The following is an 18,863-nucleotide window of genomic DNA, read 5'->3' as shown; positions in this document are numbered from 1 at the left end:
CTAGTATAACTATTATAATGAATCACTGAGGTCAGATTGCTCTGTGTTTCATTTTTGCTTTGTATTTGTTTGTGAGCAGCTTCACACTACCGCTGCAGAACTCAAGCTGTCTCACCCTGCCCATAGCCTGGGTGGAAAGAGTCCGCAAGAGGTTTGGCGCCTGGTTTCACAGCCAGTTCAGGAGGGTTCTGGTCAGGAAGCTGACCCAGTGTCCCAGTCAGACACACAGCAACCAGCACCAACAGGCCCACGAGTAGCATACTGACTACAGACAGAAAAAACACCAGTCAACAACTCACACAAACACAAACTCTCCTTCTCCCTCTCTCTCACACACATACTCTCTCTCTTTTGCACAAACATACACACACACACAACATGTGTGTCGAGAGAAACATCATAGAAATGCTATTTACTAGAAACAGTCTTATCGAGTAGCACAACCCAAATAGTGATCATTTTTGCAAAACATAGTGTAAACAGCACCTTCTACTGGCCAAGAGACTCAGCCTTACTGCCCTAAGGTAACCTACCCTTAATGTTGTAATCAATTCACTGTGTTGACAGCAAATGAACACCACACATGGACTTACGGCTATTACATTGTTATTAATCAAAGGGTTTAAATATGATAATCAGTGTTTCCACCTGTAAGATATGTATTGCATTGAAATGTCATAGTGACATAGTACTTGTATTCACCAATATTGCAAGTGTAACCATCTTGATACGGCACAATCTCAACACATTGTAACGTGTACATATACCCACAATTCCAACTACAGCAAGAGACACATTTGTATAACTAAAATACAATCTTGGAAAACACACAGACATAAGAGCATATAAAGCCAAGAACTATGCTATTTCAGTAGAAAGGTGGAAGGCCCCTCTAAGATTCCTTACCTTCACCTAGCTTGCACAACTGCTGTTCAGGTGTCCAGGTGAGATGTCTCATTTCTTTTCTGTCTCCGTTTGGATCTCATGCATCCCTTATTCCCCGGGTGGGGACCGCAACCAAGGCAACAGCAGTCCCCAGCCGCTCACTTTCATGGAGCATGTCCCAAGCCAATCTTCAGCCAGTGCAAGTTAAAATCTCACATACAGTACAAATGAAGGCGTAAGGGTTTCAGGAGTAGTGACGTGTTAAAAAATGGGCGATGTATCCATTATTAGCCTCATTTTCACTACGTTGTGCTGAAGGGGATGAATTGAGTATATCTGCATAGCGAAGACTAACATATATGGTTAAACAATTCAAACTGTATGCAGAGGGTTAAGACTGAAATGGCAGATCATTATGTTAGCATTACCACTATTATACTATATTGTCATAACCTACAGTTACCTCTGACAGACAACATTACAGTGTCTTACAGTGTCTATGGTGTCCAATTCCAAAAGACAACATAGGAAAGTATTTAAACCAGAAGTTTAAACAAACAGTCAGGTGTAAAATGTCTGGCATTCCCCAAACATCCTGGATATTCCTTTCAAACCAACAGGGAGTTGACGTCAGGGGTACCTCCCATCTCAAATTGAAGAACAAACAAGTGATCCGGACAACCCACAAAGAGCACAATAAACCAGGGTATGTAATGCAAACTCAGTGTATTTAATATAGAAAACCAGGACCTGTATTTATCTTACAAAAGCAGGATAGCGATACAATGACCTGAGAGCACCAATAACAGCCCATCTGACACTTGGATGAGAGGAATGTCAGGAAGCCCACAATGGCCCCTTTTCTCCACAACACCTGGGTGACAGCTCACATACGATCCCACTGAGCACACATAAAAATACACTGAAATATGACAAAGCATATTTACATTTTGAACTCCTCAGTTGTGGCAAGGTAACAAGCTTTAAGTTGTGATGAATACTGCTAATCGTAATCCCTCAACTGTAAAAACATTGAAGAGATGAAAGGAACAACTGGCTTGACAAAGGACCAATTTATGGTAAGCAATGTATGTCAATTATAATACATTTCAACAGCTACATATGTACATATTATTACTGCATGATCCAACCTTTGGGTATCCTTGTTTTTATATACCCCAAGGTTCTATTTGTGTTTAAAACAAAAAAAAAGTCATTAAAAAAGAAATAAAAAACAAAATTTTACAGAAAACTTGGCAACCCTTTTTAACTTAGTTTTGAAAATAATTTAAAATGAGACACTGAATTAAGGCCAAAAAATATACACAATATACATTCTGATCAATTCAATTCAGGCACATTACAGACTTCTGACAACATATTTAAACAAACCCTCTTCAGTCCAGTCCAGGTTCAATACACTTCTGTTCATTCATTCAGCACATTATATTTTGGCCCGGTTGAGTTTTAACCCACAGATCTTGACTAGCGATATGTAGTACTATATATTTAGAAACAAAAACAATTACAACATCTATAAAAGCATTAGAAAAATCATCCGAGTTGTTAAAAATGTTCTTTAAATACATGGTAATTGTGTTCTATTCAACCAGCGTAAATGGTAGCATTACCTAACTCTGTTTAACAACAGCATGACAGAGAGTAGGGTTGGAGTTCATGGCTAGTGTCCATACATCCATACATATCTTAAGGCTGTTTTATAGCTTAGCTCAGTGGTTCTTAAACGTTTTGTCTGGCGACCCCCAAAAAACACGGGCCAAGTCTCGCGACCCCCTTCTGTGTGAGATGGGCATTGGAAGCAGAGGCAGAAAATGTCTTCTCTCATAGGTAGGCTATGTCAACACCAAAGGCATTATGTCAATGGCAGCCTATGACTAAAAATCTTAGTCTTTGTCTTTAATCCAGACTGCAAATCATTTCGCGACCCCTCCAATATTTTTGGCAACCCCCAATTTGAGAACCACTGGCTTAGCTGAAGCACCAAAAAGGACTGAGTATGAACCTGTAGTGATGGCTCACATTAATGGTTATACTACTGGGATTCTGCATATGACCAGGTTCATGTTTTTCCTACTGCACTAGCGTCTGCATGTTGGTATTGATTCGACACATTTGTGATTAAAAGTTAATTTAGATATTTGTATAAATCTACAAATATGTAAACATTAAAAAAATATTTCAGGAGTTAAAAAAAAATAATAATAAAAATAACAACAAAAAAAGAAAATGGTGGAAGGCACTGACAGACTAACCACATCTCTTCAGATGGAGAGAAAACGATGAGATCCTTTTATCTTTCCCCCACAGTTGGAGTCCAGCTGGGGTGTGTGTGTGTGTGTGTGTGTGTGTGTGGGGGAGGGGGGGTTCAGCCTGGCCTGGGAACAGCCGAGCGCTCAACCTTCAGATGCAACACTGAAACAGCAGAACCCTCTTCCAGGAGAGAAAAAAGCCTGGGAAAGAATAGCTAGATCTTGTTTCTCCAAAAACAGCAGCTCTAGAAATGTCTGGAAAAGTAAAACCAAGAAATGTGTTGCGAAATTCAAGTGGCTGGGCCCTCGGAGCAACCGTGAAATGTAACAGGATACAAGAAAAAGACCCAAGATGCCCACGTGGCTGGCAGAGATGCCAACGTGTGCCTACGGGCACCATTCATCCCCATTCTGTTGCCCTCAGGTGACAGAGTGTTTCACAGACACAGCAAAGAGTATGGCACCTTTTTCAGGTTCTGTAACTACTTAATTGCCCAACGGTTCAGTAAACAGACACTTTTCCGAGTCCTCTACACTATCAGTCATGTAATCTCATTTTTTATGTTCACATACAAACATAGAATCCTCTCATTTGAACATATCTGGGCCTTCACTCTTCTCCTAAAAAAATAAGTGTTTGCTGTCGTGCTCACAGCCCTGTTGACTCCGCCACCCCTTCCGACTCAAAGAGGAGCCCTTGGCTGTCCTCGGCCAGCGTCAGAGGAGTTCCAGCTTCGCTCATCAGTCGCGCGTCCACTGGCGTGGCGTCTTGGTCTGTGGTGCTGCACGGTCTGTAGTGGCCGTTCACCACGCTGTGGGAGGTCCCGCCCCCTCCAGCCGGTTGGCTGAGGTGCTCGCGGAGGGTGTGGTAGAGGAAGCAGACGGGAACGGGTAGAGTGGCACAAACGATGAGAATGGACAGAACAGCCAGGGCCCAGTCAGGGTACTCAAGAGTCTCCTCAGATGCCTGACAAGACGGACAGAGAGAGTGTTGATCAGAATCAATACACTTAAACAGGCATCACGCTAAAACTTATTACAATGAAAATGACCATGACCACCAAATGTTCCAATATCTGCCTCCATTTCTTTGTTTTATTATTGCATTTCTGTATTTTCAAATTAATGTCTAACTGTAAGGAGCACCTCTTGCAGACTTACCAAATCCTGATTGTAGGCTTTGTAGGTGGGCCGCTGCAAAACCATTCGTACGAGGCTGGCACTGAGCAACCCAACCATAGCAAAGAGACACACATACTTCCACAAGTACTTATAGATCCGTGGGGGGCGCCAGAGAAGCATCTTCTCAATGTCATCCAGAAACCTGTCAAAACAATTACAGAGATCAATTTCCAAACGATTTTTTATTCCTCTTTTTAGTCAACTTTAGCATGGGTGTGTAAACCTATGAGCACAACTGTAGTGCGTGCGTGCGAATGCCCTCTTACCGATCCGCCCCGTAGACCCAAGCAACACTGATGGTCTCGAACACCACGACAATGATGAGCGGCAGGGTGGCAGAGTAATCATCAAACATCGTCACAAAGTAGTTACCACACCGCTGGGTAAACAGCAGGCCGATGAGGAAGCCCAATGTGCAGCTGAACACTGGCCAAGACAAAACACACAAACAGAAAAGCTTAAAGGGGTGGCAATACAGACATTTACATTGATAGTCTGGCGTTATAATTTATTTGCCTCGGGTGTACTGTGGAGTGGGTAAGACTGTTTTTAGTGCCAGGCTAACACATACTGATGACTTGCGCTAGCCTAGCACCTGCGAACTCTGCAACTAGTAGGACTGGATGAAACGTGTTGAAAACGGTCTCCACTGATAAATTTCGTACTTGCTAACTTGGAAATGAGGTCCTATGTCCAAAATCCTGAACCCCCCCTTTAACAATGTATAACAATGTAATGAGGAACTTTTACAAATTGTTTTCACACATGTACCTAACTGGACTGCCAGTGAGGTATTGGTTTGTGTATTTGAGCTGAATTAAAAATGAAGGGAAGGCATGTGTCAAATTTCAATCCACTGATTAAAACTAATTCAGACAAAGCAAAAGGATACTGAAGAAGTGTAGCTTTAAAGCAATCCGGACTGCGTCTTGAGCATTAGTTCAAGAAGTAAGCTAGCTGTAACCTGTTATTGTCCAGCTTTCATACCCCTTTTCAACTACACGTCACTTGTTTTTGTGAACTCAGAATAGGAAACATCTCCTATGTCTTCTTCGCCAAATTAGGCGATACATATGTGCCTAGATCTTCATTCTATTTTCCTTCTACCGACCTTTGACCCTGCGGAACCATTGCTTTGAACTTCCAGCCCCTATGGGACTCTCTTCTCCTGGCGCCAAGCCTATTTATGTTCAGCTAAAATAACCCCTGCTATTTCACCACACCAAACTCAAGATATTGTCACAAACTTAAGGTCTTTTCATAAAAACACTAGTGGTTGGCTGCAGAGTCAAAGCAAGTGTTAAAAGAGGAAAAAATGAAAACTTGCACACCAAAAACAGCTACAGTTTATACTTTTAATGTGCATGGCGTTTCTGGCGCACTGCTCTTCAGACTGCTTTTACTAATACAAAAAGGTTGCCATCATAAAAACCAATCATATTCCATGACAACGTACCTAAACTCAATTTGAAGAATTAAAGCTCATCTTACAGGACAAAATATTTTACAGTGCTAACACAGTGTACAAGATTATCAAAAATATACAAAAGTGGACAGTATTTTCGGTAACACTTTATAATAACTACACACAATTCATCATTTATTAAGCCTTTGTTACTTTTAGTTAATGGTTTGTTCATCATTAATAATTTCTAATTTATCATCAGTAAAGCATTTGTTCACACAGTTATAAATAGTTTGTTCATAGTAAATAAGCCTATATCTTAAATATATTTATACATTATTGTCAATACTTAATAAATTATGCAATAATATGTTTTTGATTAAGTAATATTTCCATTATTTAACAGTTGTTACATACACATGCACTAATGATTAGTTAGGGTGAGGATACATATTTTATAAACCACTTCCTAATACTATAATTAATAATTAACTCAGGAGTTACAAGTGGTTAGTTTATGATATTTTGTGAGCTCATCTAAAGTGAGGACGTTTTATGCCTTGCAACACATTTACAAATGAGTTTTAAAGTTTACACTTGCATTTATTCATTTAGCCGACACTTTCCCCCAAAGCGACTTGACACATGTCAATGAACCAAGATTGTGGTTTGAACCCCCAACTTTATGGGTTACTGCATGTTAACCCGGCTCCCTATCCACTACACTACCTCTGCCCAGTGGTACTACAACAGTGAATTCAAAAATATAATAAAGATATGCCTGTTTACTATGAACAAACCATTTTTAACTGTGTGTAAACATGATTTACAGATGAGAATTAATGTAGGAATAATGCTTTACAAATGAAGAATACAGCGTTTAATAATAGTTTACAGATGTTTAATAACAGTGTGTAGTAAAAGAAAACAGAAACTCTTTCATAGTTGTAGGGGTTTCTATCTGGGCCAAGGTAGTGTAGTGGAGCAGGACTAGCATGCAGTAGCCTGAAAAGTTGGGGGTTCGATTCCCGGCTTTCACTGTTATGTTATGTCAATGGCCTTCAATTTAATTGACATGTGTACGTCGCTTGTCTGCTAAATGAATGAATGTGAATGTAATCTTTACAACTCATTTGAAAATGTGTTGCAAGGCATAGAAAGTCCTCACTTTAGATAAGCTCACAAAATATCATTAACTAACCACTTAAATATGAATTATAATATTAGGAAGTGGTTTATAAAATATGTATCCTCACCCTAATTAATCATTAGTGTATGTGTATATTGCATAATTTATTAAGTATTAACAATAATTCATAAACATATTTTAGATATAGGCTTATTTACTATGAACAAACCATTTATAACTGTGTGTACAAATACTTTATTTATGAGAATTAACATAGGAACAATGCTTTACAAATGATGAACAAAGCATTTTGTAATAGTTTGCAACTGGTTTATAATAAGAAAATGATTTCATTATAAGTGGTTGTTTCATTACTTATTAAGTATAAATCATGTACTACAAACATATTTTTTGGATAGGCGTATTTACTATGAACAAACCATTTATAATTGTGTGAACAAATGCTTTACTGATGATAAATTATGTATGAACAAGAAATTACTAATGATGAACAAACCATTAACTAATAAGTAACAAAGGCTTAATAAATGATGAATTGTGTGTAGTTATTATAAAGTGTTACCGTATTTTTCTTATACATGCGGGAGTCAGTGGGTCTGGATGTGAACATTTCAGACTGCCAAGTACACTTGTACGAGTGACCCTTCTGTTGTTGTAAGTCGGCGGCGAAACCGCTGCTCCCACATGATAAGATGGGTGGGTGGGTGGGTGTGTATGTGTAAGGGGGGCCTGTACCTGTAAAGGCGGTTTTGCGTTTGGCGAGGGAGGCGAAGTTGTCATAGAGCGGGGTGAGGATGCCCTCCATGGTGCCAAACATGGTGCTGAGGCCCAGGTTGAGGAGCATAAGGAAGAAGAGTGCTGACCAGAAGGGACTGCCCGGAAACAGAGTCATGGCCTCCGTGAACGCTATGAAGGCCAGGCCAGTGCCCTCAACCCCCTGGAGAGAGAGAGAGAGACAGAGAGAGAGAGGATTGTTAATCGGTTGCATGATGAGAGAATCAGAGAGAAAGAGAGACAGAGAGAAAGAGAGACGCACAGAGAGAGAGAGAGAGAGAGAGAGAGAGAGAGAGAGAGAGAGCAAAAGAGGATACACGAGTCCCCTATACGAGAAGGTTAGAATGTATTGAATGAGTGGGATAAGTCAAAGGAAATCTCAACCTTATTCATCTCTCTCTCCATGGTGCAGTTGGTCAGGTTTATGGGCAGACTGGGGCCTGCCACCCGAAGCCACTCATTGTAGGCGTCGGGCTCGGTGATGTTGATATGTTGACCCGTCTCAAACTCCAGGCGCTCCAGATTCCTGCAAGACACATGGGAACTCTGACTTTAGATTGCAAAGCAACTGCCCTCCACCACACACACCCACACACCCACACACCCACACACCCACACACACACACACACACACACACACACACACACACACTTACTGGGTAACACAGCTTAAGGTGATTTTCTTGGCCCTGAAGCCGAGTACAGAGAAGACGACAAGCGAAGCCAGCACGGAGGTCATGAAGTTGACGGAGGCCACCATGATGGCGTCGCGGTGGCAGTTGTTGTGCCGCGGGTTGTAGGAGGAGTAGGCGATAACCGACCCGAAGCCCAGGCCCAGCGCAAAGAACACCTGAGTGGCGGCCTGCCGCCACACTTGCACGTCCTTCCAGATCGACAGCTGAGAGAGAGATACATGATTTTAAAGATGCCCCCAAAGTGTAGCAATGTAGCTGCCTGGCTACTCTAGCTGTTTGGCTGCAGCGACTCGACCAAGGTAGCAACATTGTTTTCTCTCGTACCGACAGTCCTCGGTGACCTCGAGAAACAGAGATCTGTGTGAAATTGTCCCAGTTCTCCTTTAACTTGTGAAAAGGGCCAATACACATAGATCTCATGCTGTGGGTAGTTAAAGTAAAATATATCTTCTGTACACTTTTGCATTTTATTTTCCATACATAAAGCATTGACAAACAAAGAATAAAACAAGATGTTAACCCATATTCATGTATTACTGTTAAGAAGATATATACAATTTACTTTACAGTTCCTGTGAGTGCATTTGATCATTTTCAAAAGGCTCAAAAGGAACTAAAAGTCAACAGAAGTTATGCAACTAATCCGACCTTGGGGGCGAAATGTCTCTTCACACCAAATGTACCATCACAAGACCTTGAATTACCGCAAACCATAATAAATCTACACTACTAGAGCAATCTAGAGGGGTCCGTTTTGTTTTCTAAGATCACATTTTCCCTCTGTAATGCGATAAAGGAAAATAATCATGGCCCGCCCCTTGCAGTTACTCCTCCACACTGGCTGGATTGGTTTACCACCTCAGGTCTCAGTTAGGATAGAGGAAAACATATCATAACATGGTTATAAAACCAGATACACCATACATACACCCAACATTATGTAAGACTTAGATAGTTTTGCACCCCAGGCTTTTACATTACAATGGCACTGAATTAACAGGCATGAAAACGGGTCAGGGGTGAAAAAGGTGAGAAGGGCGCGCAAAGAGGGAAATGGCCGTTTCATAGCAAAACAAGCGCGAGTGACATTGTTGCCAATAGTGCATAGCTTCCATGGAGTAAGTTGCCTGTTTTCTTTATAAAGAAAACAAACTACAAAATGACTAATTTTTACAAAAAAATACCTTTATTTCTTCTTTTTGGCATGGGCCTAAGTGTGAAGGGGCCCACTTGCGCTGTTTGGCAACATGCTTTAGCCTGGCCCTCCTCTCCTCCTCAGTAATCTACATGAGTTTTCTTTCTTTCTTTCTTTCTTTGTGCCTTAAGTTATCAGACATTTCTGAAGATTTCATAGGCCTAATGGACACTTCATAGTAGACTATTAGAATAAGTCTGAACTAGATGTACCGCAGCGCGGTACAAAATATGACCGCCGCCCAGTCCAGCACATTTTTTCCACAAAAAGAAATCACGCTGAAAGGCCTATATGATTCTAACTGTCTCACTAAATTGCATTATCCACACTCAATTCTCACTGGTATCTGCTAGACAACAAGTACCAAAACATGATTAGTTCATAGATTTCACATGTAAAATTCATTTTATAAAACCCCACCTCCATCTTGCCTGTTTATAATTGAGAAATTCTTGATTGTTTGTGTTATGTTTATGTTATGTGTGTGTGTGTGTGTGTGTGTGTGTGTGTGTGTGAGTGTGTGTGTGAGTGTGTGTGTGTGTGTGTGGGTGTGCGTGCGTGCTTGTGTTTGTGCCTGCGTATGTGCCTGTGCATGCAAGCGTACATATGTCTACTGTGTGAGTATGTGTCATACGTATGATTACTGTGAATGTATGTGTGTGTGTGTGTGTGTGTGTGTGTGTGTGTGTGTGTGTGTGTATCTGTGCACATGTGTGCACATGAAATGGGTTAACATGACCCCTGGAGGCAAACATACGGAAAAAATGGTCATCCTAGGCCCTACAGTTCTCAAGATATTCACAGAGAACTGTGTCTGCCCTACCCTCCTTTTGGGGGGTCCAGTCCAGCGGGGGGGCTATAGATCAAAACGAAAAATGACGGTTCCATGCTATCCATGTGGGGGTACATGCCCACCAAGTTTCGTGTACCCCAGTCTTTCAGTGTCCCGGGAATCCTTGTTGGTGTATGTCACTAAATGTACACATACATTATTTTATTGTAAGGCCCCCCATGAACAAAAGTACACAAAACTTGGCATGCATTCGGAGGGTGTCATAATGATCCTACACTTTTAATTTCGTGCAGTTTTGACCTTGTCAGCCAGAGATATTGTGATGAAAACACCTAATTTTTTGCTTTTTAATTTTTAACTAGGTGGCGCTATACATGAAATAAGTGGTAATGGGATGGGTTGACATGCCCCCATAAGACCAGCATACATAAAAAAGGTGGACCTCCTAGGCCCTACGGTTCTCGAGATATTCACAGAAAACTGTCTCCGGCCACCTACAGGCCAGTTGGTGTATAGTAACATAAATTAATTTATTGTGTGGCCCCCCATGAACGGAATTCCACGAAACTTGGCGTGCATACAGAGGGTGTCATAATGATCCTACACTTCCAATTTAGTGCAGTTTTAACTATGTTAGGTCACAGATACCTGCGATTACAACACCTCATATTTACTTTTTTGTGTTTAACTAGGTGGCGCTATACATGAAATGAGTGGTTATGGAATGGGTTGACATGGCCCCTTGAGATCAACATACAAAAAAAAAATGGTCCTCCTAAACCCTACAGTTCTCGAGATATTCACAGAAAACTGTGTCTGCCCTACCCTCCTTTCGGGGGTCCAGTCCAGCGGGGGGCTACAAATCAAAACGAAAAACGATGGTTCCATGCTATCCATGTGGGGTTACATGCCCACCAAGTTTCGTGTACCCCGGTCTTTCAGTGTCCCGGGACTCATTGACGGGAATTTGGGCATGCGGAAAAAAAAAAAAAAAAAAAAATCTGACTAAAGTCATAATAAGATAAGTCTGAATATTTGGACCAAACCCGGTAATAAATAAACTGGGTAGAGTAGACTAGGCTTTAATTTGTAAAATTGGTTTGAAATGTTTTAACCTGCAGCCTATAGGCTATTTACAGATTGTGGCATTGTGCTAGTGTGTTTAACCAACCAATAAAGTTGTGTGAACTGTGTTTACATTACATGTTAAACCCTGTAGACACAGACTAGCCCTACTGATCAGGCCACTGAATGTTTCTTAAAAGACAGCATTACCCTGTCGCACTGCTTTTGTCTCTGAACTCGACAAAACGCACCAGCCCAGTTTAGGAGCATTTAATTCAACTATTTAGTTATTCACATTAGCCTTTGCTATACTGATAAAGTAGACTATGCCAATTTGCTTCACCTTTTGTCGATCTAGATGGCTCAAACTGCACGTATTCTTCATCAAATGAACTCGTTATGTCTATATTTCTGTCCAATATCGCTAACTTTAACAGCCTATGCTACGTTGCTACACCAATCTCAACGTCTTTTTCTGACAGAAGTTGAAAGTTTCAACTAGCCCACCTGTGACATCAATAAGCATTTCTCCTCGCCGGGTTCACATTCCAGCTGACATTTCAGACGCATATATCTGTAGTCACACAAACAGGGAGGCTATTCCAGCGCAAGCGTTCTGTTCACGTTGCATCCGCGGCAAAAAAAAATAGCTTCCACTGTTTAATAGGCTAAATGCATAGGGCTGCATTCACATAATCGTTGCTGGATCAGACAACTTTTTAATTGGGCTCTTGTCTCACATCACATCAAGATGCGTTCGCATCTGAGCGTGATTTGTAAACTCAGTTATAACCCCCCCCACACACACACACACACACACACACAATATTTTCTCATCGGATCTGCGCGAACCACGTAAGTCCCCTATTTTGTATAAGTTATCTCGCTTTTGTGTCAATGAGGCTGTTGATAGGGTGTACAAGGGAAGCTATATGGCTGTTAGCAAGTGACCTTTATAATACGTGCTGGAGATATTCTATGAATAACAAAGCCTGTAGGTGTCTGTAGAATCCAACTCATCCTCATTTACCAGAAAGGATCAACCACAAGAAAAAAAAAAAAAAAATTTAATTGCACAGGGGAAAATTTCGCTTTGAATTTATGAGACTTTTTTATTCATGCGGTTAACCAAAAAAGCTTGTTAATTATGCTCAAATGCTTGTGGACACTTAAGTAGGAAAATTAGCTAGGATACATATCTCTAAGTGAACGATTTGCCAAAGACAGAGGTCAGAGGTAAGCTTTACAAAGTCAAAAATCACCATATTATCATTGTGTTAGGCCGAGTTACATCTCTAAGGTGACAAAACCTAATTACTACAAGCTAGTAGGCCTGTGAGTGTAATTGAGAGTGAGAGTAACTGTGAGTGTGAGTTTGCACACAGGTATTACCTCTGGGTAGAGCAGATACTTGAGGCCATCCACTGCTCCATCAAGTAGCAAGCCTCGGATGAGGAAGCACAGCAACACAACATATGGAAACACGGAGGAGAAGTACATCACCTGGGAGAGGGAGGAAAAGGGTGAGGAGTAGGTCCAAACAAAAAAAAAAAATCTAGTTCAACTGCAAGACATGAGACATTGCCAACAGCACATAACTTTCTCATTATTATTTTCATGCCCGTTTAAAGTAATGATCTTGGATGCATTTCAGAGCAGTATTTCTCCCACTCGGCCAGACTTGTGGTCAGATCGGGGCCAAGCCACACAAGCACAGTAACTGAGGAGAGTCTCTTTGTGGGGACAGCACTTCAGAAAATGAGCTGGAAATCTTCAGGGTTTAATGAGGATCATATGTATGTGGATGTAAGTGCTGAAATGGGGATCTGCATTGCAAAGAGGGTAAATCACCTTCCCAGACGACTTGATTCCCTTGAACATGCCGAGGCAGACGATTGCCCAGGCAGCAAGCAGACAGCCGGTCATGATGGAGTTGAACTGGCCAATCTCATTTATGGAGTCTGTTATGTCCAAAGCTTTTCGGAACCAAAAGTATGCAGTGGGCGAGCTAGCAGCGCACTCCTTCACCACTGATAGGGAGGGAGGGAGGAGGCGTGGATTAATGCAAAATATGATTATTACAACAATGATTCATGCAAAATACAATTATTACAACAACACTTTCTACCAAATACAAGTATTACAACAATGATAGCATGCACATATGAACTTGTAGGGGGGTAGATGTTAGGCCTATTTTGTATTTTTTTTACCCCGGAGACATATTTCCCGCTGAGCAGGAAGCCACATGAAAAGAGGAAACACAGCATTGCTGTAAGGGGTGTGTCCATTTCTTTTGGTGCTAGAGGAAGTATTTACCTGTGCCGTTGGCGCCCTCTGGACAGTTCTGCCAGGGCAGGGGGTTTTGGAAGGAGTTCCCCAGATAGAACAGACTCCAGCCAATGATCACATTATAGTACAATGCCACAAAGAAGCACACCTAACAAAAGACAGATCAGAAAGTGAGACCTCTGGGTATTACTCACAACTCTTTTGGATGTTTTAGAAAATAAAACATCTATTCAATGACACACAGAAATTTGACACACAGAAATTTGACACCCTAATGCGAATACTCAACAAAACAAAAAAACATAAGAGAAAATAATAAACAAAATGAGCAATGGGGATACAGGACACCACGCTAATATGGGCTTAAGTGATTACTGCTCATAATGGAACATTTGAAGGCTGACAATGGTGTCTGCACCTACCAGGCAACTGGAGTAGCCAATCCCCGCCAGTTTTGGGGAGATGCATTTCCAGACGCCAATGCTGCCCTGCCGGATGCTCTGCCCGGCTGCAAGCTCCAGGAAGAACAGGGGCACGCCGACCACCACCATCAGCAGGATGTAGAGCAGCAGAAAGGCCCCTGGGTGGAGGACAGGACACAAGACAGCAGTCAGGCTACAGAACGTCACGCTGCTGGTGATCAGTCGCTACTGCCAATGGGAGCACAAGTGGAAGTAACCATAGATATTAGAAAGCTAGACACCACATTGTCCGTTAGTTTTATTAGGTGGCATACGTGAACGTGGCCGCCATAACGCTGGGCGCAAACACCTTACTGTCTATGGGCAACACTTGTCCGCAATCAAATTTTACGTATGTTTTGGAGCCCAATGCTATCAAGCTTTCTAATATCTATGGAAGTAACCTGCTGCTGCAGCTGTCCTCCTCATCCTTTCCACATCATTTATCACAGGTTTGTTAAGCATTAGCCTATATAGCAAAGTGTGAAGAGTTTACAATTCAGTTAATGTTTAACCCTAATTTACCTTTTCTAAAGGGGAACCACTCTACCGTTTCCGTGCAGATGAAATCACGTGAGTGCATACAGGCATTGCACATGGCAGCTTGAGGTGATGGTCACACTCAAACACAGACACAACACAAAGGCTCCCATTTCGGACCATGTTTCCAGCAAACACTAACATACATCCCTAAAGCTTGGTTTATTGCTTCAGTGTCGACTCGTTGCAGTGGCTACCCTACGTTGCCTAATCACAATCCTTATGGTCTGCGTTGCCTGTGGGGCGCACACACACAAACACACACACACCAAATCCTGTATGAAAATCAGCTCCATACAGGACATCAGTATTGCATGCTCATCAAGATCAGCCACAATAAATCACTCATCAACAACAGATGTAGCTGCTAAACAGACACATACTGTAAATGCCTTTCTGAGGAGACAGATGCAGTTCTATGCTACTTCTGTGTTATCCAGGAATGGCAGAAATTAGACAAATATACAGATACTTGCTCACCTCCTCCATTTTGGTGGCAGAGGTATGGGAACCTCCACACGTTTCCCAGCCCCACACTGAAGCCCACCTGGGCCAGCACATACTCCAGCTTACTGTCCCAGCCATCACGCGCCGTCACCGCCTCGGCACCGTCCGCACCAGCGACGTCCACCACGGCTCCCTGCTGTGCCTCACCTGTGTCCCGTTCATCTCCAGGCAATGGAGCTTTCTCCATCACAGCCTGCAATCTGCCAGGGGGAGACAGGCAAGACAACAGCACTGATCACAAACAGGATAATACAATGAAACACACAAACAGATATATTGTGCAATATATATTAGTGTTATAGCATGTAATGTGTTACAACTCAGTGTAGAGGTTAAGGTTTGTGTACATAAGTTTAAATGATCAGAGCTTCATACCTAGTAGACAGTACAATGTTTAGTCTCCATGGTCGACAAGTAGCCTACTGAAAATTCACATAACATAAGCCTCAAGTAACTTATATGACTGAAGGCATTGCATTTTTGCCTATATCTATGTGTAAAGATTCCATACTCCTGCAAGAACTATTTGTAAATTCCAAACTAACATTGCTCAACAATAAAAACATTATAAAACATTTCCTTTTGTCAATACAGATGCTTTGATGATAACGTAACCAAGCAACAAGCCAATGTCAAGTGTTGAAGCACTGAAAAACTACATACTGCAAAACAAGCAAGTGGCCGAGACAGACAAATCAAGACAGTAAAAAAGAATGATGTCCTTGTGTGAATATGGGGAATTCATTCAGCCCCCTCATAATAGACCCTCTGTTCTGTTGAAAGCGTCCTGTCCGTTTTCATAACATTCAGTTCAGTATAAAGAGAGCATGAATGCATGAAAATCATAGCAATAGCCTAATAGCAATGGACATGTGCGACTTTGGAATTGGAATATTATAGTGTTCATGGTTTTACATTAGAATAAGAAGCGGTGGAAGTAGTCAAAACTATGAGAGAAACACGAGGGACATTATTCGGTTCTACTGTAAGCTCGTGTCAAATCTGTTCCTCATTTTTATTTAAGACAACCAGAGAAGAAGCCGAAGGCGATAAAACATTACAACAATCATATGTGATTGTCTAGGCTAGCCTACATGTGGGGGTGCTTTTCAACATCATTGTCTCTAAATTAGCAACGTGTAACAACGTTGCCGTTTGACTTATCTAGGCCTAGGTTACATCGCTTTGTTTATCCGTCTTAGCCATAGACTGTAAAAAACGCGGGCCAGCTGAGCTGCTGCCCAGGCGACGAACAATTAGCTTGAATCAAGCCATGCAGCCTAATGTAGCCTAGAGATCGTTACACTGTATCGACATAACCAATCTCCGAATCCCCACAGTGGATGTAGGCTATCTATAGAACTGATAGAACACACGTGCGCTTTCTCTGATCATCGGTGATGTCTTACCCTTCACGACAGGCGCGGTGACTTCACACTGTCGGAACTCTTCAGAGCTTCGTGTCTTGAAGTAGCCAACTGATCTGCCCTACGTATTTTGGTTCTACACCGCGATAGCCTACAGCTTTTTCTTAGCCACGGACTGAGAAAAAAAAAATAACTGAAAGAACCAGAGACCTCGTGGCCGATTTGTAAAGCCGTAGCGTAGGCGAGGTTCTGCCCCGCCTTCTGCGTGGAAGCCTGCCCTCCCACACTCAATGACAAGCCAAGTTGGGTGGTGGTCTGTCTGTGTGTAGAGAAAGCTGAAGAAAGGAAAACTGCCGTGTAACACATCACATTAACCAAGTTCACTGACATGAAAGATAATGAAAATTATTTTCTGATACAGTTGTGGTGACGTCACACCATTCTTCATCCAAGACACGTAGTGCTGTAGGCTATTCACCATCCATCTAAATACAGCGTAGGCCTAGGCTATAGCCAACCTATTACAGGTAGGTATTCTTCAAATATAGCCCAATAGCCTTTGCAACGCATAGCATGTGGATGTGACAGACACAGGTGGTGACCGGGAAAAAACGCGCGGCGCCACATAGCTAGGCCTAACAGCTGTTCAGAGAAAGCCAAATAACAATGCTGATGCAATATCCTTAGTACTTGTATGATGGGGGTGGCGCGCCAAGCGCACACACTTGCAAGTACACTTGCGCTCACTTCTTGAATATGCCAACAACAATCACACATGCCCGAAATGGACACGAGTCACGACTAGGCTACCATTTCGATTTGGCTGTTATGATGAGTGTAACTTTGTTGTTGGAACAGAGATGTACACACTGGACACTACAGGCGAAATCAGTTTTCCATGGATGATGTTTTGCCATACAAAGGAAATTATTTTTAAAACAACAACCATGCTTGTCCGTTCGATTGAACAGAACGAGATAAAGTAGTAGGCTATAAGCTATATTTTGTGGTCTGTGACAGATCTGTGGGAATTAATCAAATACATATCCAGATAGAGATAGTTTAGGCTACAAGGCTACTATAATTACCTTTTCCGAACACAGTGATGGAATGCAGAACTTCCCAAAGGCACAACGTTTTTCAATAATTTGCTAAATTGCGAACGGCAGCAAGTTAGAAATAATTGTAAAGGCCTTACTGTAGGCTTCAGCTCGCCACGATTGTCTAATGGTTTTCTTTTAGCCTCGGCAATGCATAAAATAGGCAGGTTGCAAATTCTCTCCAATGCCACGTTGAAGCATGGGTAGGCATCCAATATGTCAGTCAAAGAGATCTCTTACAGCCAATGAAAAGGGCCCAATTGCCATTTCCCGCCCCCGTGTTTACATATCCAATCAGGTTATGTTTATTATCATTCAATTGGACGACATGCAGCCCCCTAGGTTTATCTAAATGAGACGGAGGGAATAACTTCAGGACACGCAAGAAAAAGCTGACCTGAAGAGATGTCTTGCCTTCGCCCGCTTTTGACCATAGCCAGTTGCAATTGTTCCCGGTGTTATACGGTAACTGGCTTTCATGTTAACTGGCTGGACTGTTCACTTTGCCTCTGGAGTTAACGTAACCGCCCCCTTCTTTTGCAGATGTGTTCAGCTGATGATTTAGCCTCCGATACCTGGCAGCAGATTCGTCTGTTTAACTGAAGTTCAACTAGACATTGTGATGCTCCACTTTGTTGTTTAATAAAGCTTTACAACACGATGTGTCGGCGTTGGAAGTGTCAGGTTGTCTGTAGTAGGCTACATGCGCTGGACCATGAATATGACACCAAATAAATAAAACTAAATAAACTCCACGTGGGTCTCGAACCACTACTAAATTAAACTGCTTGCATGATAACCTGACACCAACCTGCTTGCGCCACTAACCAGTTGACATTTCCCAGTGAAATTAGTGATATGTACTAGGCCTACTAGTAAATGAGGTCAACTAGTATGTTATTGTGTTTAGCAGGTTAACACAGCGGATTATGGTGACTTCTGCTACTGTGTTATCTTGCAATGTTGCCCAAAGTAGCCTATCATGGTTCAGTTTACAAACGTTTCACTGATTGCTGCCAGGCTGTGGCCGCCTCTACGTGAAGTGTTTTATTATGAACGCCAGCAAATAAATAAAAAAGATTCGAACTCGAATGACAAAACTAGAACTATAATCTGCATATTAACCTGATGCATATCACAACGAACGTGAAACACGTACACGCATTGAAACACACAATGTGC

The 18,863-nt window shown here is 41.9% G+C and overlaps 1 protein-coding gene across 3 annotated transcripts; it reads right to left on the bottom strand.

The window, feature by feature from the left end:
* Positions 1 to 1,594: 1,594 nt before the first annotated feature.
* On the bottom strand, positions 1,595 to 17,809 carry slc6a16b (solute carrier family 6 member 16b). 3 transcript variants are annotated; one of them, XM_076298570.1, is made up of 12 exons: positions 17,670 to 17,809; positions 15,188 to 15,414; positions 14,129 to 14,286; positions 13,734 to 13,854; positions 13,266 to 13,444; positions 12,807 to 12,917; positions 8,323 to 8,564; positions 8,051 to 8,192; positions 7,628 to 7,829; positions 4,604 to 4,763; positions 4,317 to 4,479; positions 1,595 to 4,122 (listed from the first exon to the last, which is right to left on the bottom strand). In XM_076298570.1, exons 2-12 carry the CDS (start codon positions 15,399 to 15,401, stop codon positions 3,805 to 3,807), a joined length of 2,010 nt encoding a protein of 669 aa, XP_076154685.1. In that variant the 5' UTR covers positions 15,402 to 15,414; positions 17,670 to 17,809; the 3' UTR covers positions 1,595 to 3,804. The 3 variants fall into 3 exon arrangements, with proteins under 3 accessions (XP_076154685.1, XP_076154684.1, XP_076154686.1); XM_076298569.1 differs by lacking the exon at positions 17,670 to 17,809 and adding an exon at positions 16,624 to 17,028; XM_076298571.1 differs by lacking the exon at positions 17,670 to 17,809 and having other exon boundaries at positions 14,129 to 14,943; positions 15,188 to 15,278.
* Between the last annotated feature and the right edge of the window lie 1,054 nt (positions 17,810 to 18,863).

Source organism: Alosa pseudoharengus, unplaced genomic scaffold (genome assembly GCF_046254945.1).
Source record: "Alosa pseudoharengus isolate Yale_2024_CS ecotype anadromous, Long Island Sound unplaced genomic scaffold, YU_APseudo_1.1 YU_APseudo_1.1_scf_21, whole genome shotgun sequence".
NCBI lineage: Eukaryota > Metazoa > Chordata > Actinopteri > Clupeiformes > Clupeidae > Alosa > Alosa pseudoharengus.
The sequence above is the reverse complement of the archived record's forward strand: the minus strand, read 5'-3'. Positions and strand labels throughout refer to the sequence as shown.